Source organism: Chiloscyllium plagiosum, unplaced genomic scaffold, assembly GCF_037043375.1.
Source record: "Chiloscyllium plagiosum isolate Xiang-an unplaced genomic scaffold, Cpla_swu_hap1 HiC_scaffold_8, whole genome shotgun sequence".
In the NCBI taxonomy this organism is placed as follows: Eukaryota; Metazoa; Chordata; class Chondrichthyes; order Orectolobiformes; family Hemiscylliidae; genus Chiloscyllium; species Chiloscyllium plagiosum.
In genome coordinates, this window is record NW_028270146.1 from 57,261,261 (window position 1) to 57,286,004 (window position 24,744).

The following is a 24,744-nucleotide window of genomic DNA, read 5'->3' on the forward strand; positions in this document are numbered from 1 at the left end:
AGTGCCATCTTGTGAGATGGAGCATTTTTTTCACGTATAGATTTGAATAGTTTGTGTGTTTTATGCTGAGCTTATAAAAAATAACTAGAAAGCAATGCTTGTTTGACAACTAGTATATCACATAAATTGTTATGCATATAACCTTTGTTTAAAAAGAGATCTTTCTTAAATTAGGAAAGCCCATAGTTCAATATAACATTCATGTTGTAAAGAATACGTGAGTAATGATTTTAAAAATCCATTCATGGGATGTGGGTGCCACTGACTAGGCCAACATTTATTGCCATATGTCATTGTGAACCACATTGTTGTGAATTTGAAGTCGCATGTAGGCCAGTGAGGCAGCAGATTTCTTTGCCAGTTGGACATTAGTGAACCAGATGGTTTTTTTTTACAAGAAATGACAATTATATCGACAATCAACAAAAAAAAGTTGGGCCAGCTTTTCAAATTCTGTTTCTTTTTAAATTGAGTTGAAATCTCATTATTTGCCATAGTGGGATTTGAATCCAAGTTGCCAGAGCATTTACCTGGGGTTCTATATTAATAGTCCACTACCATTATGCCACCACCACATTTTATTTATAAATTTTGGATTTCAAAAGCATTTTGACAGCAGTGAGAAAGGAAAATTTGAAGGTAAGCAATCCTATGTTTGACCTACTGAGAGATCATGAGTTGAGTGGGCTTTAGTACAGTGAGCGTCCGCTAAGTATAAATGAAGATGACGGAGTACGATGATGTTGAAAGATCAGCCTGGAATATACCATTGACTTTGGATGGCTGGTGCACAGTTTTACATCAGTTGTCGTGTTTGCCCAAACTTAAAGCAGATCTCAGCTAATGGTTTGCAAATAGTGCATGGGGCAAAAGTTATTTTAGGGTGTTAATTGATATTGTTAAGGACATGTGCTCATTTATCCATTTTGCTAGAAACCTTGATAGGCTTGCAGTGAGCACCTGATGTGCTCACCTGTGTCTTCATCTTCACCCACTATGCCCTAGGCCTCAATAAAATTATTCTCTGTCAACCTGGATATTCCCATTGTATGTACTTTATCTCCACACTCTTACATTCAAGGGATACAGATTACAGTTACAAATCTGGCTAACTATCTGGACCTACTGTCATCTGGTACAACTGCTCATTACCCTTCCATTCAGAGATAAAACTGGAAGAGTATTTCCTCTAAATTGTGATAGTAAACCCAATTTCCCCTGTTTCTTCTATCCTCACCTCCACCGTTTTGTCTAGCACCCCATTTTTGAGTTCCTCCAATCATGTTTCCACACTTTCTACAGTTTTGCAATGGCTCTTATCAAAGTCACACCTAAACTAATCTCTTTGTGTCTCAAGTGTTATGTTGTTTTGGAATGGCCTATGAGATAACTTTAATATTATTAATTTAATTAGTCGATTAGTATTTTTCACAATTTGAATTGAGCATTTTATTTTTTTTCACACAATATGCCTGTTCCTGGTTAAGCCATCATTTATTTCCTGTGCTGAGCTGCTATTTTAAACGACTGCAGTCCATGGAGGGTCTGTTCACCACACCGTTGTTAGGAATGAGTTCCTTGATTTTGGCTTATCGCAAAGTAGAAACACAGCATTACCTCCATGTTTTGGATGATGTGTGGCTTGGAGGGGAGCTTGTGGGTGATGGTGTTACCATGTATCCATTGCCTTGGTCTTTCTAGGTGATAAAGGTTATGGGTTTGGAAAGTGCTGTCAAAGGAACCATAGTGAGTTGCTGCAGTGAATTTTGTAAATTGTATGCTCTGCTTGAATGAAGATGGTGAATGGTGTATCAGCTGAGCAAGCTGTATTATTTACTTGATGTTGAGCCTCTTCAGTTTAATGGAACTGCACTTATCCAGACAAGTGGAGGTTAGCTCATCACACTGTAACTTGTCTTGTAAATGGTGGATAGCCGAAGTAGGTTCTTGTATTGGAATTGAATTTGAACCTTGGGATAAAGCTATGTAAGCGCATTGGCTAAAAAAATTATGGAAAGAGATGATATTTTAGTAAGGGAGATATCGAGTAGTGAAATAAAATATCTATACTTCAGTTATTGAAACATTTAAGCAAAGAGACAAAATAGTGTGTGAAAAAGACATCCCATGTTTTATATTATTAAATTTATTTTAAGGATTACCTACACTTTTTGTAAGCATTTATAGAAGTCTGACAACAAGCTGAACAAAAATGGAACAATAAATTGGGATATAAAGACTGTAGCAGAGCCCAAAACTAGGTTTAAGGTGAGAGAGGAAAGACTTCAAGGAGCAACTTTCACACACAGGGTGGTGCATGTATGGAATGAGCTGCCAGAGGAAGTGGAGGCTGGTACAATTGCAACATTTTAAAGGTATCTGGATGAGTATATGAATAGGAACGGTTTAGACGGAGCAAATTACTGCTAATGCTGGAATCTACTGAAAACAACCAATGCCAGAGATCAGAGTGGGTTGAAGAGTCATCTGGATTCGAGATGTTGGCTTGCTATCTCTCATGGATGCTGTCTGACCCACTGTAATTTTAACATTTGTTATCTTCAGAGTTTGGAGGTACAGTATATGGGCCAAATGTTGGCAAATGGGACTAGATTAATTTAGGACATTTAGAAACATGGATGAGTTGGACCGAAGGGTCTGTTTCCATGCTGTACAGCTCTATGGTACTTTAAGGTAGGGGTTGCTGCTGAATGATGAAATAGATGAGGTATATTAGCGAAATTAGGATGAACAACTTGAATAATGAACATGTTATGAAAAGGTTTAGGAGCCAATTTGAAAGGGCAAATCGTCCTCGTGAAAACTGGAACTCAACAATGAATTAGAGCAGATTGTAGAAAGGTGATGAGTGAGCTCGAACAAGATAAATCTGCACATAGCATTGTAGAGTTGCAATAGAATATTTCTAAAAGTAGTTTCTAAAGTATGGACTAACAATGTTGGGTTAAAAATAAAGGAAGTAGAATAGTTCTTGGCAGTAAATAGGAATGTGGAATTTTGCAATTCAAACAGATTAGTCATGATTGTGTTGGATGGCAGAGCTGGCTCGATGGGCTGAATGGTCCACTCTGGTCCCATTTAATACGTTTCAGTATGTATAAAACAAAAGATAGTAGAACTAATCAAAATTGAAGATGATCTTTGGGGGTGTAATCATGGAAAAAATAATAAGATCTGAGAATAAAATGGAAACATTTTACAAATGCGAAAAGGGATATGCCAAAACGAGAAATTTTCAGTTTGCGGAATATCAAAAAATGTTAAAGGTATTTGATATGCAACATTAGTATTTATTAAGTAGAAGGATACTGGACAAGAAGTGACAGTGAACTGAACAATATTTAGTTAGGTTTTTTCCTAAATGATCCTAAATGTTAACCTCGAAAAATCAAAAGAGCCATATCGGATCGATATGATAATCATAATGAAAGAAATTGCCAAGGCCCTAGGTAGTTATTTTTGAAACACCCTATTCAGCGATGTTATTATACACTTTTTGGAGCAGATGGGACTCGAACCTGGGTTTCCTGGCTCAAAAGGGGGGACACTACCACTGTGCTACAAAAGCCTGAGGTATTCACTTTTCAGGGCTCTGTGATTGTGTATACATGACGGAGGGCTGGAGAGTGCCAATTTAGGACAAAAAAAATCTGAGATAATGCAGGTAATTTTAAGTCTGATACATTGATGTCTGTAGTTGGAATAATTCATTTATTGAGGTTAAAACTATGTACCCAGTTGAAAAGAAAATAGATCTGTTAAAAAGCACAGATTTCCAAATGGATAATTGTACTTGACAAACCTCGTGATGCTGTTTTTGATAGTAACAGATGTTAAATGAAGGAAGTGCAAGAAATATCATGCATATGAATTGGTTGGGCAACTGTACTACAGAGGGTGGTGGTGGAGGGTTATTTTTCAGACTGGAGGCCTGTGACCAGTGGAGTGCCACAAGGATCGGTGTCTTGGTCCTCTACTTTTTGTCATTTACATAAATGATTTGGATGCGAGCATAAGAGGTACAGTTAGTAAGTTTGCAAATGACACCAAAATTGGAGGTGTAGTGGACAGCGAAGAGGGTTACCTCAGATTACAACAGGATCTTGACCAGATGGGCCAATGGGTTGAGAAATGGCAGATGGAGTTTAATTCAGATAAATGCGAGGTGCTGCATTTTGGGAAAGCAAATCTGAGCAGGATTTCTACACTTAATGGTTAGGTCCCAAGGAGTTTGCTGAACAAAGAGACCTTGGAGTGCAGGTTCATAGCTCCTTGAAAGTGGAGTCGCAGGTAGATAGGATAGTGAAGAAGGCGTTTGGTATGCTTTCCTTTATTGTTCAGTGCATTGAGTGCAAGAGTTGGGAGGTTATGTTGCGGCTCTACAGGACATTGGTTAGGCCACTGTTGGAATATTGTGTGCAATTCTGGTCTCCTTCCTATCGGAAAGATGTTGTGAAACTTGAAAGGGTTCAGAAAAGAGTTACAGAGGATTTACAGGGTCAGAGGATTTGAGCTATAGGGAGAGGCTGAACAGGCTGAGGCTGTTTTCCCTAGAGAGTCGGAGGCTGAGGGGTGACCTTATAGAGGTTTACAAAATGATGAGGGGCATGGATAGGATAAATAGGCAAAGTCTTTTCCTGGTGTCGGGGAGTCCAAAACTAGAGGACATAGGTTTAGGGTGATTAGATTAGATTACTTAGTGTGGAAACAGGCTCTTCAGCCCAACAAGTCCACACCAACCCGCTGAAGCACAACCCACCCAGACCCATTCCCCTACATTTACCCCTTCACCTAACACTATAGGCAATTTAGCATGGTCAGTTCATCTAACTTGCACATTTTTGGACTGTGGGAGGAAACCAGAGCACCTGGAGGAAACCCATGCAGTCACTGGGAGAATGTGCAAACTCCATACAGTCAGTCGCCTGAGGTGGGAATTGAACCTGGGTCTCTAGCACTGCTGCCTCACTGTGCCAACCACTGTGCCACCATGCCACCCGTGAGAGGGGAAAGATATAAAAGAGACCTAAGGGGCAACTTTTTCACGCAGAGGGTGGTACGTGTATGGAATGAGCCACCAGAGAAAGTGGTACAATTGCAGCATTTGGATGGGTATATGAATAGGAAGAGTTTGGAGGGATATGGGCCGGGTGCTGGCAGGTGGGACTAGATTGGGTTGGGATATCTGGTCGGCATGGACGGGTTGGACCGAAGGATCTGTTTCCATGCTGTAACATCTCTATGACTCTATGTACTCTTGTGCTTGTGAAGTAGCTTGTGAATTTATTAAGACATGCCATACAAATCCTTTATTAAATAAATATATATAGCTTCTAGAATTTGAGTATTGTCTGGATACTTTTTGCAGTTGTGGTCAGTTATCTGAAGTACTAAATATAACATATCTTGACATGCTTGTTTTATAATCCTCATCAAAAATGAAGCAACATTTTTATTCCCCCCCAGATAAATGAATGCTGTGCAGTTTTAACTCTTTGCTCAGCTTACACTTTGGATGTTGCTAAGGTTGATCCTCAATTTCTCCAGGCTGAAATTGTAGGATTACATTTTCTGGTATCTGCCTTGTTGAAAATATACATGGGACAGAATTGAACTTGCTTGTGGTGCCATTTTATCTCCTTGCCTAAGGTTAAATAGTCTGTAGGCACTTGCTTTATATATGTTGATAAACTTAAAAATTGCTACAATGATTGAGGTATCAAAGGTTTGCTGGTATACATGGAATTGTACTGCAATCTGCTATTCCAAAGGCAGAATTTAGAGAAACAAGATCTAGTAAATGAAGTAATCTAGAAACTGTATGTGCTGCTCCTTTTTTTTTTAATGTTGGAATCAAAGCAGTTACGAAGACCAATAATATTTTTGTATTTATTGCAGTCTTTTGAGAATGTCCAAGTTTAACATTAGGAAATATTTTCTGGCACCTTATCTGCTGTAATAGTTTGCAGCATGTTGAAAAATCTGTTGGATGAGTAAGCAATTAATGGTGCCCTGCTGTAAGAGTTGGCTGACAGAGCAGTTAATCTTTGTCTCCAGCTCAGGGTTACGCCTAAAAGCAAATCAGCCATTAGTCAACTTTGTACAGGTTTGGGTCTTCATTTATCAATTTCCTTCTGAGAAATTCAAAGCCCATTTTGGTTGAGCTATAGTTGAGTAATAAGAATATAATCTGTTTGCTGGGAGACAGTTACTTAGTGCAACAAATTGATTATTGGTCAGCTGAATCATGCATAAAAGTTTGGTGCTTTATTGCATATGTTGTTGCATGCTTGTTGATCTTGCCTGAATTCATCTGTACAGTTTTAAGTTCAACTCTCAAAGTAATTGTGTTCTAAGCTTTTGCATTGCTGCAAGCCAATTAATACTGTGCTACAGGGATGTATCTATGGCTACTACAAATAGAAAAACTGATATGTTTCTTGGATAAAGAGCCTCTGCATAGATGTTTAATCAAGACTAGAATTTTTGAATAATATGTGGTTATATTCCTTTACGCTAGTTGTGAAATGCTGTCTTGTTCCTGCAGGTCTCCAGAGAGTACAACATAAAGCAATCTGTTGACAGCCCTGTACTTCAGTAATTGAGCCCTTCTCACTGAGCTCATGTTTTGTATTACTACCATTGCTGCTTTCTTGTGCTGCATGTATATATTTATTTCATTCGCTGTTGATCGTGAGAAAGTGCGACGAATACTGGTCAGTTCTTTGAATATTAATTTCAAATTCTAATTATTTTTAATTGTGTAATTGTACTATTTGGTAATCTCACTAGTTGAATTTATATGTTAGCACAGTAAACTAATTTCCAAGTTACAGTCAACTTTCCATGGAATGGAAAAGTACCATCTTGTTTCCTTCTAGTATAAATAAATTAATGGAGGTAATGAAACTTTTCTTCGTGTCTTGACAGTCTATCATCCTTTTATAGATAATTGATAGCCGAGAATGGTATTAAAGAACTGACATTTGTTTGAACAGGTTTTTGTATTTCCGTGTGCATAATATAACATTTGCTTCCGGTTTTCTCTTTCAGTTTGTTTTTGAAGATGTGGTAAGGCCTTGTGGTGAGAAGTTATGCCAAGTCTCAGGATGTAGGAAGCAGTGGAGGAAGTGACGGCGTGCCTTACTTTGGAATTGCCTCTAGTGAGAATTTTAGTAAGTGCCAGCTTTTACAAGAGTATCAAAAAAAAGTACAAATGTCATTAAGTTAAGCAATTAGTAAATAATATGTTCAAATGAGAACAACATCAGGAATATAAAATAGATAGGGAATGTCGGAGCAACTGAGGTCAGACAGAATCTGTTCAGAGAGAAAGTGAGTTGAAGTCCTAAATGACCCTACTTCAGAATTACATATACAGAGAAACCTCGATTTTTCCGAATACCAATTATCTGAAAATCGGATTATCCAAAGGAGATCTCGAGGTCCCGATGAAAACATTACATCAAAGACATGTTTCCAACAGTTATTGCGTCTTTTATTTAGTGATTAAACAGGCATCATCTCTAAATGACTGACTTCCCGCCCTCTCTCTCCGCACACTTTTTCCCTGGAGTTCTATACAGGGGTGTACCCTAAACCCTTGTTCCACACATAATCTCTCCAACATTGTCCTGTACAGGATAAATATGGAACCTGTCAAAAAGTTGCAGTAAAAAGTTACGTGTGTGGCTGTGGCTGCGTGTATGTGCTATTTGGAGACTTACCCCACAAAGGGAACTGCAGCAAAGGTCTTGTTGGTGTCCAGTCTAGCTGCCCCGGAGAGGGGGTGGGTGGGAGGTGTGTTGGGCGGGGTTGAGTGCAAGGGGTGTGTTGCATGGTGATTTGGGGCGGGGGGAGGTGTTGCACGAGGATTGGGGTGGGGGGCCGGGGGGGGAGGTGTTGCACGAGGATTGGGGTGGGGGGCCGGGGGGGGAGGTGTTGCACGGGGATTGGGGTGGGGGGCCGGGGGGGGAGCTGTTGCACGGGGATTGGGGTGGGGGGCCGGGGGGGGAGCTGTTGCACGGGGATTGGGGTGGGGGGCCGGGGGGGGGAGCTGTTGCACGGGGATTGGGGTGGGGGGCCGGGGCCGAGCTGTTGCACGGGGATTGGGATGGGCGGAGCGGGGCCGAGCTGTTGAAAGGGAATTGGGGTGGGGGGCCGGGGCCGAGCTGTTGCACGGGGATTGGGATGGGGGGAGCGGGGCCGAGCTGTTGAAAGGAGATAGGGGGGCCGAGCTGTTGCACGGGGATTGGGGTGGGGGGAGCGGGGCCGAGCTGTTGCACGGGGATTGGGGTGGGGGGCCGGGGCCGAGCTGTTGCACGGGGATTGGGGTGGGGGGAGCGGGGCCGAGCTGTTGTAAGGGGATTGGGGGGCTGGGACCGAGCTGTTGTAAGGAGATTGGGGGGCAGGGGGCTGAGCTGTTGCACGGGGATTGGGGTGGGGCGCCGGGGCCGAGCTGTTGCACGGGGATTGGGGTGGGGGGAGCAGGGCCGAGCTGTTGTAAGGGGATTGGGGGGCCGGGGCCGAGCTGTTGTAAGGAGATTGGGGGGCCGAGCTGTTGCACGATGATTGGGGGAGGTGGGGGAGGCTGAGCTGTGGCACGGGAATGGGGGGGGGGGGGGGGGGAGCAGAGCTGTTGCACGGGGATTAGGGTGGGGGAGCGGGGCCGAGCTGTGGCACGGTGATTGGGGGGGTGCAGGGGGGGCCGAGCTGTTGCATGGTGATTGGAGGGGGCGGGGGGGCCGAGCTGTTGCACGGTGATTGGAGGGGGCGGGGGGGCCGAGCTGTTGCACGGGGATTGGGGTGGGGGGGTGCTGAGTGCGATGGGGGCGGGGCCTCATGCGCCATGTGCTGTAGCAGTGTCCTGAATGAGGAGCAGACTTTTTTAAAAACTCCAAGCCCCAGAGGAAAGGCATTTAATCAATTAACCAAATAATCGATTATCCGAACGAAATAGTGCCCGCCCGTCACGTTCGGATAATCGAGGTTCCATTGTATAGTGGGCATGTGGGAATGATAGTACTGTCTGAACTAGCAACTAGTGGTCAAAGTCTTTTGTAAATGTTTCACCAGACATTTGACACCTTAGCAATTTGAATTGCATTATTGATCAGACTTTCCACTCTTCCTATCCATTTCTCTTCTGTGCCTCCTTTCAATACTCTTGTTTATTTTCTAATATCTTCCTGTAAGAACTGTATCAGGCAAGGAGAAAAAGACATTGTTATAATCCGTTTGAGACTGATGTTGAAAAGAAATCCAAACTTCTGAGTTATTGGCTATAAGGAATAAGACAGCAAGAATTCCAATTGTAAGATGACTGTATCAAGTTACAGGGAGTGTTTCATTAATGCTGTTTTCAGTAGGCAATGTAATATAAACTGGAGAAAGGAACATGCTACTTTTCTATTTCTCTCATTGCACTCTCCACAAAATCGCTTCTAGTGTGTTTTTGTTTGCTTGTTTCACCAATTAGTAACTTTAGGTCATCATTTCCAGGTGCTTCCAATTGTATTTGGGGAATTTCCCAAATCTAATGCCGGCAGTAAAGTCCACTGATTTTTTTTTCTTTCCTTGGCAATGCTAGGGTGAATCTCCCCCTTTCCTATGGCTATGGAATAGGGTCTCTTGACAATCATCTCTTTGATTGGAGACCATTTCCTCCTTGCATTCACCATCACTGGCTCGCACAAATCATGCACATTCCTTTCTATGTCAAAAGTTGTTGTCCTTCTTCTGGCAAAGTTGCCCATGCTGTTTATTCCAGGTGTGACCTTGCTCACCCATTCCCTTAACTGAATTACACTTGTCAGGCTGAATTCAGAATACCACAGACTCCCTTAATTTTTAACCTAAGTTTAAACACAAAGCCTAAAGCATTATATCATTTTATTTCAGCCTACATAACAGTCATTCCGGCAATGTTAGATACAATTTAGGGTAACAGGGTGGCTCAGTAGTTGGTGTCACTACCTCACAGCGCCAGGGACCTGGGAGTTTGATTCCTGCCTCGGGCGACTGTCTGTGTGGAGTTTGCACATTCTTCCCCCCGTCTGTGTGGGTTTCCTCCAGGTGCTCTGGTTTTCTCTCATAATCCAAAGATATGCAGGTTAGGTGAATCGGCCATGCTAAATTGCCCATTAGTGTTCAGGGATGTGTCGGGTAGGTGCATTAGTTAGGTGCAAATGTCGGGTAATTGGGTAGGAGAATGGGTTTGGACGAGTTATTCTTCGGAACGGTGTGGAGTTGTTGGACCTAATGGCCTGTTTCCACATTGCAGGGACTCCATGATTCTATAAATTGATAGCAATAGTTTGGAGGGAAGGAATAAATTTCACACCGGATATGGGAAGCACAGTTATGTCGTTATAAGTCAGTACTTACTCCAAATGCCCACTATGCCACTGAAAACCAGTTTGAAACCCATAGATCTAGTTGATACAACGTGTGCAGGATTTTCAAATTGCTTGACCTTTCCTGCATAAATCATAGATCTGGCTTAATGGTTTTATAGAATTTGGGTGTTTCAAAAAACATCCATTATACTGACCTAGTGAAAATGTAAATAATGAGGATATGTTGGGATCTTTGTGTCTCAAGATTAAAACCAATCTAATTTCAACAGTTCATTTAATGAAGTTTTAAATCATTAGGATGTAAAGTATTTGATCTGTTTAAAATGAAAATTAATCAATATAACTAATTTGTATTGTTGCTGTGGTTCTGTTCGCCAAGCTGGAAGTTTTTGTTGCAAACGTTTCGTCCCCTGGCTAGGCGATATCATGATGTCGCCTAGCCAGGGGACGAAACGTTTGCAACAAAAACTTCCAGCTCGGCAAACAGAACCACAGCAACAAGCACCCGAGCTACAAATCTTCGCACAAACTTTTAACTTGTATTGTCTATACTGCATGGGAGGGAAGCAAAAATAGTGTTATTACACCTTGCCATAAACCTGATATCTCTATTCGCCATATGGTAGTACATGCCTAATGGACTGTACCATGTAGATCAATAAAACTTTTGATTTTCTTCCACCATAGCAATTTATGCTGTAATATCATTGTTGTTTACCTCCGGGTTCTGTGTCGTATGGTTTTCAACCTGCACCTAAATTCAACCCTCACCCTCTGCACTCCACATCATCTGCTTTGCTATCCTCATTCGACTCATTCTACATATAAGCTTTCTCTATTTCCCCACTACCTGTTGGGTCTCCACCTTTCCTGTTATTAAGACATTTAGGTTTTTTTATGTGAAAGGTAACCGAACCACGGAATTCCAAAAATCTTATTTCCTTTAATGCTTGTTTTTCACTCCTCTGCAACTCACTTTTCTATGATGCAAACACCACATGATCTCTTAAGGATGTCTGATTTTATTCTGGGTCGTGTGTGTAAGGTTAGAAGTAGCTCACGTTCTTCTGGAATTAAAAAAGATTTACAGAATTCCTGGGGTCATCTGTTTTTTTTCATTTGGTACTTGTACAGACTATTGAAGATTACATTTTGAGTATCTTGGAAATATGTTTTCCTGTTAAATCCTTTGTCTACTAAGCTTTTAAACCAAAGTAGCATTGTTATTTTTTATTTAAGACTTTTGCCTCTCTTCGCCAGGTAAACATTTTCCCCCATGTGCAAGTTCATTTTGATAAATTTATGATTCCAAGAGATATGAAGGTGTAATCCAAAAGGCCATATTGTAAGGTATGTAGCAAGAACAAAAATAAACGTTCTCTGCAAATTTGCTTCTGCATTTGATCAGCTTGTTTGTAATTTATTTACCATTCTTCCTTAGTTTGGTGTTATCTGCAAACTTGTAGAGTTTTGCTGCTTTTCTATTTCATTTTAAGTACGTAATAATCAACACTGATCTCCAAGGTACCTAGCAAATTATATTGTTCAATGCCTCTGTTTCTTGTGGTTCAGTTATATTTCTGTCAGTTGTAGAAGTCCTCCACCCATACCAAGCATTCTGACATTGTGGTACAATCCCCTGCATGATACTATGTTAAATGTTTCACTAAAATCCAAAAAAAAATTCAAAGAGTTATTTCTATCCAACTGGTTTATCTCAAAAGACTGTGAATAGCTGTGATCCTATCACTGATCCCTGCAGTGTCCCACAAGTTACTGCTTGTCATTTGGAAACAGACCCAGACTCTTTGCTTGCTGTCAGCAAAACCAGTTTGCTTTCTAGCTCAATACACTACCCTCAGTATTGTGCTCTTTAGTTTTGCACACTAATCTTTTACATGGGGCTTTGGCAAAAGCCTTCTGAAAGTCCATATAAACCACATTCACTGGCTCCTCATCAACTCTACTACTTACTATTTTTACAATATATGTTAATGATATAGAAGATGGTATCAGCAATAACATTAGCAAATTTGCTGATGATACAAAGCTGGGTGGCAGGGTAAAATGTGAGGAGGATGTTAGGAGATTACAGGGTGACCTGGACAAATTAGATGAGTGGGCAGATGCATGGTAGATGCAGTTTAATGTGGATAAATGTACGGTTATCCACTTTGGTGGCAAGAACAGGAAGGCAGATTACTACCTCAATGGAATCAATTTAGGTAAAGGGGCAGTACAGAGAGAGCTGGGTGTTCTTGTACACCAGTCAATGAAGGCAAGCATGCAGGTACAGCAGGTAGTGAAGAAGGCTAATAGCATGCTGGCCTTCATAACAAGAGGAATTGAGTATAGAAGCAAAGAGGTGCTTCTGCAGCTGTACAGGGCCCTGGTGAGACCACACCTGGAGTACTGCGTGCAGTTCTGGTCTCCAAATTTGAGAAAAGACATTCTGGCTATTGAGGGAGTGCAGTGTAGGTTCACGAGGTCAATTCCTGGAATGGCAGGATTACCTTACACTGAAAGACTGAAGCGACTGGGCTTGTATACCCTTGAGTTTAGAAGACTGAGAGGGGATCTGATTGAGACGTATAAGATTATGAAGGGATTGGACATGCTGGCAGCAGGAAACATGTTTCCGCTGATGGGTGAGTGCTGAACCAGAGGACACAGCTTAAAAATACGGGGTAGACCATTTAGGACAGAGATGAGGAGAAACTTCTCCACCCAGAGAGTGGTGGCTGTGTGGAATGCTCTGCCCCAGAGGGCAGTGGAGGCCCAGTCTCTGGATTCATTTAAGAAAGAGTTGGATAGAGCACTCAAAGATAGTGGAAATCAAGGATTATGGAGATAAGGCAGGAACAGGATACTGATTAGGAATGATCAGCCATGATCATGTTGAATGGCAGTGCAGGGTTCTGTCCTGGTGGCGGTTGGAGGGGCGGGGTTCAAGGGCGGAGGAGCGGGAAGTGGAAGAGATGCGGTGGAGGGCATCGTCGACCACGTCGGGGGGGAAATTGTGGTCCTTGAAGAAGGAGGCCATCTGGGTTGTGCGTTTTTGGAACTGGTCCTCCTGGGAGCAGATGCGGCGGAGTCGAAGGAATTGGGAGAATGGGATGGCGTTTTTATAGGGGGCAGGTTGGGAGGAGGTGTAGTCCAGGTAGCTGTGGGAGTTTCCTTTGGGGCTTTGGAGGGAGGTGAGGGGGGAGGTGTGGGCGCAAGTCTTGCACCTCCTGCGGTTGCAGGGGAAGGTGCCGGGAGTGGAGGTTGGGTTGGTGGGGCGTGTGGATCTGACGAGGGAGTCACGGAGGGAGTGGTCTTTACGGAATGCTGATAGGGGAGGGGAGGGAAATATATCCTTGGTGGTGGGGTCCGTTTGGAGGTAGCGGAAATGACGGCGGATGATGCGCTGTACATGGAGATTGGTGGGGTGGTAGGTGAGGACCAGTGGGGTTCTGTCCTGGTGGCGGTTGGAGGGGCGGGGTTCAAGGGCGGAGGAGCGGGAAGTGGAAGAGATGCGGTGGAGGTCCTCACCTACCACCCCACAAATCTCCATGTACAGCGCATCATCCGCCTCCTTCTTCAAGGACCGCAATTTCCCCCCCGACGTGGTCGACGATGCCCTCCACCGCATCTCTTCCACTTCCCGCTCCTCCGCCCTTGAACCCCGCCCCTCCAACCGCCACCAGGACAGAACCCCACTGGTCCTCACCTACCACCCCACAAATCTCCATGTACAGCGCATCATCCGCCGTCATTTCCGCTACCTCCAAACGGACCCCACCACCAAGGATATATTTCCCTCCCCTCCCCTATCAGCATTCCGTAAAGACCACTCCCTCCGTGACTCCCTTGTCAGATCCACACCCCCCACCAACCCAACCTCCACTCCCGGCACCTTCCCCTGCAACCGCAGGAGGTGCAAGACTTGCACCCACACCTCCCCCCTCACCTCCCTCCAAGGCCCCAAAGGAAACTTCCCCGCCACAGATTCACCTGCACCTCCACACATATCATCTATTGCATCCTCTGCACCCGATGTGGCCTCCTCTATATTGGGGAGACAGGCCGGCTACTTGCGGAGCGTTTCAGAGAACACCTCTGGGACACCCGGACCAACCAATCCAACCACCCTGTAGCTCAACATTTCAATTCCCCCTCCCACTCCACCAAGGATATGCAGGTCTTTGGACTCCTCCATCGTCAGACCACAACAAAACGACGGTTGGAGGAAGAACGCCTCATCTTCCGGCTAGGAACCCTCCAACCACAAGGGATGAACTCGGATTTCACCAGTTTCCTCATTTCCCCTCCCCCCACCCTGTCTCAGTCAAATCCATCAAATTCAGCACCGCCTTCCTAACCTGAGATCTTCTTCCCGACCTCTCCGCCCCCACCCCAGTCTGACCTATCACCCTCACCTTGACCTCTTTCCACCCATCACATTTCCGACGCCCCTCCCCCAAGTCCCTCCTCCCTACCTTTTATCTTAGCCTGCTGGACAAACTTTCCCCATTCCTGAAGAAGGGCTTATGCCCGAAACGTCGATTCTCCTGTTCCCTGGATGCTGCCTGACCTGCTGCGCTTTTCCAGCAACACATTTCCAGCATTTAAATACAAGTATGCTTGCATTGGAGGCAATACTGTGTAGGCTTACACAATTAGTCTCAAGGATGAGAAGGTTTGTTATGTTGAGAGGTAGAATAAATTGTATCTCTATTCTTTTGGACTTCAGAAGAATGAGGGATGGGTGGCATTAAAATATTTATGATAATAAAGATGCTTGAAGACATTGTTTTCTCTGGCTGTGAAATCCAAAACAAGAGAACACAGTTTCAAGATGAAGGGGCAGTCATTTAGAACTAAGGTGATAACTTTATTTCTGAACTTTAGAATTGGGAACTTGAATTCTCAATTGATTTTCAATTTTTAAACTTGAGAATCCTTGCAGTTTAATTTAGATAAACACGAGGGGTAGCATTTTGGGTAAGGCGAACCAGGGCAGGACTTATTCAGTTAATGGTAGGGCCCTGGGGAGTGGTGTTGAACGGAGACACACCTAGGGTGCAGGTTCATATATCCTTGAAAGTGGCATTGCAGGTAGACACTTGGTGAAGGTGGCACTTGGCATGCTTGCCTTCATTGGGCAGAGCATTGAGTATTGGGTTTGGGACATCCATATTATGGCTGTACAAGACATTGGTGAGGCCATCTTTGGAATACTGTGTACAACTCTAAGAAAGATGTTATTAAACTGGAAAAAGTGTGAAAAGATCTATAAGGGTTATACCAAGTGTGGAGGGTTTGAGTTATAAGGAGAAGTTGGATAAGCTAGGATTTTGTTCCTTAGATCATGGGAGTTTAAAGGGGGAACTTTTTTAGAGGTTTATAAAATGAGATAAGGTGAATAGCCCAGGTCTTTTCCCCAGGGTAAGGGAAGTCCAGAACTAGAGGTCCTAATTTTAAGGTGAGATGGTAAAGATTTAACAGGATCTGAGGGGCAACTTTTTCAAACACAGGGTGGTGTGTGTGTGATGGTGCTGTTCCTTTAACAGATTATGTTGTTCTTTGGTTTTTTTTCAATAGGGGTTGTAAAAGGCAGAGGTTCTCATTTGTCTGGGATTAGGGACTTCGCTAATGGTTAACAGATATTGCTTAAGAGAAAAGGCATTTAGAGTTTAAAACACTTGTACAATGAAAGGGAAGTGGCCACTTCTCCCAGTTCAGAGTTTTTTCTGGTTTGTTTTGCTTTTAGCAAGGTGTCTGTTCGAAGCTTCTGGGGAGAAAAACGTTCCCTAATTCAACAAATGTTCCTGGTGCTCTCGGATCTCTCCAATAAGAACCTGGGTTTGAATTTACCTTTATTGCCAAGGGCGTGTTTATGGGAATGTTGCAGGAAATTGGAACAGCATCATTGAGTTGCGATATAGTCCGTTGGGTTTTCAGATAGGTTGTTATTCTATAGGAGCAGGAGAATCAACGTTTCTGGCAAGAGCACTTCATCAGTAATGAGGCTTGTGAGCCGAGGGTGTGGAGAGATAAATGGGGGAGGGGTGTGGAGCTGGGGGGAAGGGAACTGAGAGTGCGATAGGTGGGGGTAATGGTGATAGATGGAGAGGGTTTGTGGAGCAGATAGGTGGGAAGGAAGATTGACAGGTCATGAGGGTGGTGCTGAGGTGGAAGGTTAGAATTTGGTGGGCGGCACGGTGGCACAGTGGTTAGCACTGCTGCCTCACAGCACCAGAGACCCGGTTTCAATTCCCGCCTCAGGCGACTGACTGTGTGGAGTTTGCACGTTCTCCCCGTGTCTGCGTGGGTTTCCTCCGGGTGCTCCGGTTTCCTCCCACAGTCACAAAGATGTGCAGGGTCAGGTGAATTGGCCATGCTAAATTGCCCGTAGTGTTAGGTAAGGGGTAAATGTAGAGGTATGGGTGGATTTCGCTTCGGCGGTTCGGTGTGGACTTGTTGGGCCGAAGGGCCTGTTTCCACACTGTAATGTAATCTAATTGGGATAAGCTGGGTGGAGGGAAAATGAGGAAACCGGTCAAATCCGCATTGCCATGTGGTTGGAGGGTCCCAAGGCAGAAGATGAAGGACCCTGCAACCACACAGCGACCGCCTCATCTTCCACCTTGGGAGCCTCCAACCACACGACATCAATGTGGATTTCACCAGTTTCTTCAATTCCCCTCCTTACATCTTATCCCAGTTCCATTCTTCCAACTCGGCACTGCCCTCATGAACCATCCTACTGTCCGTCTTCCTTCCCATCTATCTGCTCCACCCTTCCCTGTGACCTTTCACCATTGCCCCCACCTCCATCTATTGCACTCTCAGCTATCTTCCCTCCCTCCCCATTTATGTCCCCAACCCTCGACTCTCGCCCCTCATTCCTGACGAAGGGCTCATGCCCAAACTGACAATTCTCCTGCTCCTCAGATGCTGCCTGAACTGCTATGCTTTTCTAGCACCCCACTCTCAACTCTGATCTCCAGCATCTGCAGTCCTCACTTTCTCCTAAGTTATTCTGTATGCTGTTGTCTTTTGTTGGTGTTTCATTTGGTAGTCATAGTCATGGAGATGTACAGCATAGAAACAGACCCTTCGGTCCAACTCGTCCATACCGACCAGTAGTCTGTAAATAAATTCTGTTTTGTTTAACATTGAGTGGTTCGACCAGTGGAATCACTCCTGGAATATCCACTTTACATCTGCCTGGAACATCTAAAAATGTTCAGGTCTGGGCTACCTTCTGGCCTGGTCCATAACACATGTATGGAATGAGCTGCCAGAAAGAATGGTACAGGCAAGTACAACTATAACATTTAAAACACATTTGGACAGGTACATGAGCAGGAAAGGTTTAGAGGGAAATGGGCCAAACGCAGTTACAGAGGGACCTCGATTATCCGAATATCAGATTATCCAAAGGCGATCTCGAGGTCCCGATAGAAACATTACATCAAAGAGGTGTTTCAACACTGATTGCACCTTTTGTTTACACTGATTAACTCAGCTTACTGAAGTGCTGCCAAGAACAGACCTTGAAATCAACGGGAGCCCAGGCACTGTCTCCAAATGACTGACCTCCCGCCCTCCTTCCCTCTTTCTCTATCTCTCCCCCTACACCTTTCCCTGGAGTTCTATACAGGATTGAACCCTAAACCCCCCTTCTCCAGATAATCTCTCTCACATTGTCCTGTGTAGGACAAAGGTCGAACTTGTTAAAAAGTGTGAAGTGTGTGTTTGTGTCTGTGCATGCGCACACTGTTTGGAGACTTACCCCACAAAGGCAGCAGTCTTACTGCTGGTGTACAGTCCGGCTGTCCGGGAGGGGGAACGCTGGGTGGGGGTGAGGGTCAGACGGTGAGTGGGGGGGGCAGTGTTGGATGGGCATGGCGGGGTGGAGGCAAAGTTGGATGGGGTTTGGGGGGGGCAGGAGGCGGTGTTGGGGAGGTAGGGTGCAGTGTGCTGCTGCCTCATCTCTTGAACAGGGACCAGACCTTGCAGAAAACTCCAAGCCCCAGAGGAGAGGCATTGAGTCGATTAACTGAATAATCAATTATCTGAATAAAATGGTGCCTGCCATCTTGTTCGGATAATCAAGGTTCCTCTGTCAATGGGACTGGTTCAGTTTAGGATATCTGGTTGGCATGGTTGGACCAAAGGCCCTTGCTCTATGACCCATGTCTACTGAGAGCTGGTCCACCTAGGGATGAAGGTATTTTCAGTCACCACCTAGGATCGCATGGGAATTTGGGACTGTGGGTGGTATTGTGGGTTGGGGGGGTGGGGTCGTGCTGTTCGCATTACAAGAATGCAGTGATTAAGGGGAGAAAGTTGGGAGTCCATATTCAAGGTAATGTGTTCTCTTGTTATTTAAGCCATTATCACTGTACACCTTGGGAGACACGTGCCCAGAGTTAGGGAAGGCGGCATGTGGCTTCAGTTTCATTTACCACACTATTGGTTTAATTGTACTGTCAATAGTTGAGTTGGGTCTTTTACAAAAATATTGCGATAAGACTGGATTTTCTTTCTGCCAATTCAAGCTTTTAACATTCTAGAGTTAAATTTAATTTCAGTCAATCAAAAGGTTGGCCTACTACATTGTATAAGTAGGGTTGCAGCTCTGCTTTGGTATTGTCTGTTAAAGATTAGATTAGATTACATTACAGTGTGGAAACAGGCCCTTCGGCCCAACAAGTCCACACCGACCCGCCGAAGCGTACCCCACCCATACCCCTACATTTACCCCTTACCTAACACTACGGGCAATTTAGCATGGCCAATTCACATCTTTGTGACTTGTGGGAGGAGACCGGAGCACCCGGAGGAAACCCACGCAGACACGGGGAGAATGTGCAAACTCCACACAGTCAGTCGCCTGAGGCGGGAATTGAACCCAGGTCTCTGGCGCTGTGAGGCAGCAGTGCTAACCACTGTGCCACCATGCCGCCCACAATGTTGACCACCAATTAAGGTATGTACAGTTTGTAAAGAAGCATAGAAGCGCACAGCATAGCAAGAGGCTCCATGAAAAACGCTTCCTGCAAGCTGAACAGCAATTGCAAAGTTCTTGTGCAGTTAACAAACTACCACCTTTTTAAGATACTCTGTGCGTCTGCTCAAAAAAAAATTATTTGTGGAGCTACGTACATGGATTCTGTTTTGAAGTGCAAAATGGTTTCAGGGAAATTTTGTCCGTAGATGGTCTCCCAGAGACTTAGCATTATACAGTGTAGTAAACTGTATTCTGTAACCTTGTGGCATCATTTGTGATTATTATATGCAAGATAGTAAATCTCTTTATAGGTATTTTTATAAATAAAAAGCAGAAAGTTTTCATCTACACTGTACCCATTCTTTTGTTTTGTCCAGGTTGGTCACTATGCACCTTAAGCCATATCCAAAGCTTCAAAAGAAAGATGCATCTCTTGAATCAAGCCAAGAGACACTTGGAGGGCTTTGCTCAAGCCAACATGCAGCTGTAAGAGTTGAAAGATGCCAGTCCACCTATAACAAACAGTCATGTTGTAAATCCATTGCAGTTAGTACAGTGGCATCTCACATCAGCTTATGGTGTCCAAGACCTTTTGGTTTCATTTCTCAAAATAAAATGTGCAATATGAGGAATCCAGCTGAAAATCTTGAGTTTAAGGGAAGAAAGAAACATGTGGCTGAAAATCTTCTGCCTCCTTCAATTCATCAAGAAGAAGGGGAGGCACCACTGGATATCTGGGCAGTCATAAAGCCTGGGAACACAAAGGAGAAAATTGCTTTCTTTGCAGCACATCAATGCAATAACAGGACTGGATCCATGAAAATAAAAAGCAGCTGGGATACTGAGGTCACAACTGCGAAACGCAGAAGGAAATCTGCGGATCTCGAGAAAGTAAAAAATCAACCAATGAGAATAAAAGATAATGTGAAGGATGTTGACAGAAGGTGTTTACATGCTGCCCCCCCAACAACCAGTAACAGTGAGGAGAATTCATCTGTCAATAATGAGAAACAAAATGGAGATGGATTGTGTCATAGTAGCACTCTTTCTGTAGCAGAAATGGTGGCTTTTCTAGAACAAAGGGCAAATTCACTGCTCCCAGACTGTAGCAAAACATTTACAAATGCCAGTGCTAACATATCAGGTATTGCACATTCAAAGGGAGGGTCCTCCTCATCAGAATCAATTTCTGCTACAGGTCCCGAATTTGATATAAACCATAAAATGTCAACTGAAAATAATAAACTACAAGGTGAGTATGTCCGGGTTATAGAAGTTATAGCTAAGTTGGAATCAGAATGCTTGAAAAACCAACCTGACAGAAGTGGGGAGAACCTGTCCAGGAATAATAGTTTTCGGAGAGGGGTGGGGAGGGTTTTGCTGACTGGTCAACACCAATCAGAACAAAGCATCAAGAGTGCCGAAGCTTTTACGGCATCCACAGGGGTATCCAAAGCAGGCAATCGTATTGGAGAGAACAAAAAACATTACAGCCACATAAGCAGAAGCTGTACTAATCAATGCACTGAACCTCAGGAGGATGCCATGCATGTTCCATCTCCAGTTAGTAACATTTCAGGTGTTGTGTTGGATTTATCTAGCAAAGAGCTTTCATTAATCTGCAAAGAAACAGCATCGTTGCCAAACAATACTGGAGAAATTCTCGACGGTGATGTTGGGATACAAGAGGAGTTGTGTAAGCCCCCATCCCTATGTTGGGAAACTAACAAGTTTGTATCAAACTTTACTTTACCCAAGAATGTTAGGGGTGAGTATGCAAATGACTTTACTGTTGATGAGGAGCTGGTGGCCTGTAGGGTGAATGAGGAAACTGATTGCAAATCAGTAATTAGATCTAATTGGGAAGAGTCTAATCCTTGTGAGGAACCACTTCCTGGAGAATTATTTTTCACACTTGAACAGTCCCATGTGGAAAACTTAGATTCAAATGAAAATACTACTGAGGAACTCCAGGATGTTGCACAATGCAAGGTTGACTTTCTGACTGCTGAAAGGAAAAAATTTGACAAAAGTTGCTTAGAAGCAGGTCAGGGTGATTCTTGTATCTCTTTGAAAACCACTTGCCCTTCATTAACTGAACTCTTTCCGTTAAGAAGACAAGTATCTCATGAATTTCTAGAAATGCGTTTCAAAATCCAACAGCTTCTTGAACCTCGGCAGTACATGGCCTTTTTACCACACCACATTATGGTGAAGATATTTATGTTCCTCCCTACCAAAACCCTGGCATCTCTGAAATGCACATGCCATTATTTTAAGTTCATAATAGAAAACTATGATATTAGAGCAACAGATTCACGCTGGGTTTGTGACCCGCGATACAAGGATGATCCATGCAAGCAGTGTAAAAAGCATTACTCAAAAGGAGATGTATCACCATGTCGGTGGCATTCAAAACCCTATTACAAAGTTTTACCCTATGGGCGTTCATACTGGATGTGTTGTTGGCAAACAGAAAAAGATTCACCGGGCTGTAAAATTGGGCTTCATGATAATAATTGGGTGCAGTCCTGTAATCATATTCAACAAATATGTGAAAAAGCGAAAAAGAATGGAGATGGGATGTGATTTTTTTTTTAAACTTGGTGGATTTGTTTTTTTCTGGCTAGAGACCTAGGAAAATTCCTGTTGGACGGTCTGTAGAGATTGGAATATTGTCAGTCCTGCACTGTTTACATTGTACAGTACGATCATATTGGCTTATATGAATCTGCATGTACAGAACTGCAGCACCTGTTAGCTGTGCAAGGTGTACAGTATTTGCTCTATCATGTGTTTGATCAATGATAGTATTGTACTGTTAATGTAGCTGGCACAGCAACAAATCACTACAATGCAGCTAGATCAATGTTGCAATTAGTCTGTTTTAAATATCGGTCTTTATTTTGAATAGTTTGTATATTCTATCTAAAATTACATTTAATGAAAATACAAAGTATTGGTGTGGGAATGAGCTCAAATGCATCTTAACAAAATTGGTCATTTAAGATATGGTTAGAATTCTAGTCAAATGTTGCTATACAATGTTGGGGCAAATACATGAAAAAATGTTGGCATTACAAAATTACAGGTTATGCAAAATGGCTTGAAATCTTTTTCTGTAATGTTGCTTGGATTCTCAGTTTTTATTTTTGCTGTTGGTGCTTTGGATTGAGTTGCAATGATTTTGGTGAACCCTTTTCTAGTCTTTAAAGAAATTATGTGAAAGTTTACATGCTTCTGTGTTTTGAAAATCTCATTCATGTAGTTGTGAAGTGTAAGGATATTCACTAAGTGCTTTCAACAAGATACTTTGCACTATGCGAAATATGATTTTTTCCCCCCCTTTTTGTACATCTTTTGGTTCTTGAAAGCACCTGTATTCATACTTTTGCTATTTAGTCAATAAATAGATACACTCCCTTTAATAGTCATCTAAAACCAGAAACAGTTGATACCTTAAGTGGAGGATTGCATATACCATTATCAGTTCAGTGACTCAAGTTTTGTAATTAAAATAAACCAGTTTCTGTGTTAAAATAAAATGCAATTCAAGTTTCAATCAAAAACAAAAGTCATATGCCATGGTAAATAGTGTTTTGATCCAACTGATATAAATTTGCCACATTTAAAGTTTTATTAATTGATGAGGACTAACAATCTATTTTAAACTTTCTGCAAAAAAACCCACAACACTCAAAATTGTGACTTAGAGTGGAAAAATGTGATCTCATCTCCAAAGACTATTCAGAACAGCCCATGTTCAAATCCAAGCAACATATAAAATTATTATGGTTTCATAATTACATGAACTGCAATGCTGAAGTATCATTTCAGGATCCTTGGTAGTTTTATATTTTGAATTCCAGTCAAAAGTTCTAATTCCTGTTTGACTTTAAAATGATTCATTTTAAGTCCTCCTCCTCCTTTGCACATCTCAAATAAAAAAAAAATTATAGTGAAATAATTATCTCATCTCTTTGGCACAGTCTGAATCAGTTGTGGACAATTTTACATGTGTGTGTATATGTGCACGCATATTTTTACTCATCTAACGTGATGTTTTCCTTCAAATGCCATCTCAGTTCATACCCTGGTGTGAGTTGTTGATTTTTCTCAACCTGGGGATAAATATTTTTAATTTTTACAATATTTTCCTCTTTAATTGCATTAATGAAAATGTTCAGCATTGTGAAACAGTGGTGAATTTTGAAGTTTACACAGGAAGCAGTGGGAACATTGAACAGGTTAGAAAGCATTTATGGAGAGAGAGAGGTAGGGATCTGATGAAAGATTGTCAGCCTGATAAATGAATTGTATATTTCTTTCTCTATGGATGCTACTTGGCTTGTTGAATTTTTTTTTCCAGATTTCCAGCATGTGGAGTATTTTACTCTGTTTAAAGCTGAAAAGAATTGTGCCTAGTTGCCCCATAATAAGAATGCTGCCTATTTTTCAAAACGTTCAATGTCTGTAACACTCCCAAATCTAGTTTGTAAAGATCTGATGCATTCATTTTTCTAAGTAAATCTTAAAGCACTTTTACTGCCTTTGCAAGTTTGGGGTACATGATTTGATTATGTATCTATACATCTGTTCTCAATTGTAGTCAAAACTAGGATTTCATTTTTGCATTAGTAGTCATGTTAACATGTACATTACTTTGAATTTTATTACTTATAGAAAGTATCCCATCAAATGCAATAAATCTGATACATGAGCATGTGTTTTTATTTAATTTTTGATTACCAGTGCACTTCATTTTCAGATGGTGCCTAAAATCATTCACCAGTTTGCTTGCTATGGTCTCTGCATAACCTGTAACTCTTTGTTTTGGAGTGTATTTTGCCTCAATCAAACTTCTTTGCAGCTTACTCCAAACACATGGACATTGAGTGTTCGATGTTGCAAGCATCTCTATTTACGTTACTTCAGCAGTTAAGATACGCAATTGTGCAGCTGCTGTTTGTGTGTCATGTACATTAACTTGCAATTTTCTATAAGCTTAAAAGAAGTTGTAACATGAATAAAATGGGACATTAATTAAAAAAAAATACTGGTTGTAAATGTTTGGTACCTAATATAGAAATACATTATATCCCCATTTATGGATTAGAACTTTTAAAGTAGCCTTTCTTTATTGTAAGCACTAATCAATATTATAATGGAAGCTGTATCAGACTCCAAATATTCTATTTGTTAATAAAGCCAAGTTTTGGGTTGATTATAATTTAATCAACTTTTCATCATAGAAATGACTTGATCTTGATTTTTGGCTGTAGTTTTTACAATTACACCAATACAGAAGACTCATTGTTAAGAATTTTGTTCTGGAATTAGCTCTTAGTTCAGAATTATGAG

General features: G+C 42.4%; 1 protein-coding gene across 4 annotated transcripts in view; it reads left to right on the top strand.

The window, feature by feature from the left end:
- LOC122553622 (F-box only protein 34-like) overlaps positions 1-24,104 on the top strand; it is a 45,402-nt gene extending 21,298 nt beyond the window's left edge. For 2 of the 4 annotated variants that reach the window (XM_087989875.1, XM_043697713.2), the window contains 4 exons: positions 6,569-6,737; positions 7,075-7,196; positions 11,640-11,729; positions 19,761-24,104. In XM_087989875.1, coding sequence (XP_087846001.1) covers positions 19,771-21,972 — 2,202 coding nt within the window. In that variant the 5' untranslated portion in view covers positions 6,569-6,737; positions 7,075-7,196; positions 11,640-11,729; positions 19,761-19,770 and the 3' untranslated portion in view covers positions 21,973-24,104. The remainder of the gene's footprint in view (positions 1-6,568; positions 6,738-7,074; positions 7,197-11,639; positions 11,730-19,760) is intronic. The other 2 variants (XM_043697714.2, XM_043697715.2) reach the window with 1 other exon arrangement.
- Positions 24,105-24,744: the final 640 nt, after the last annotated feature.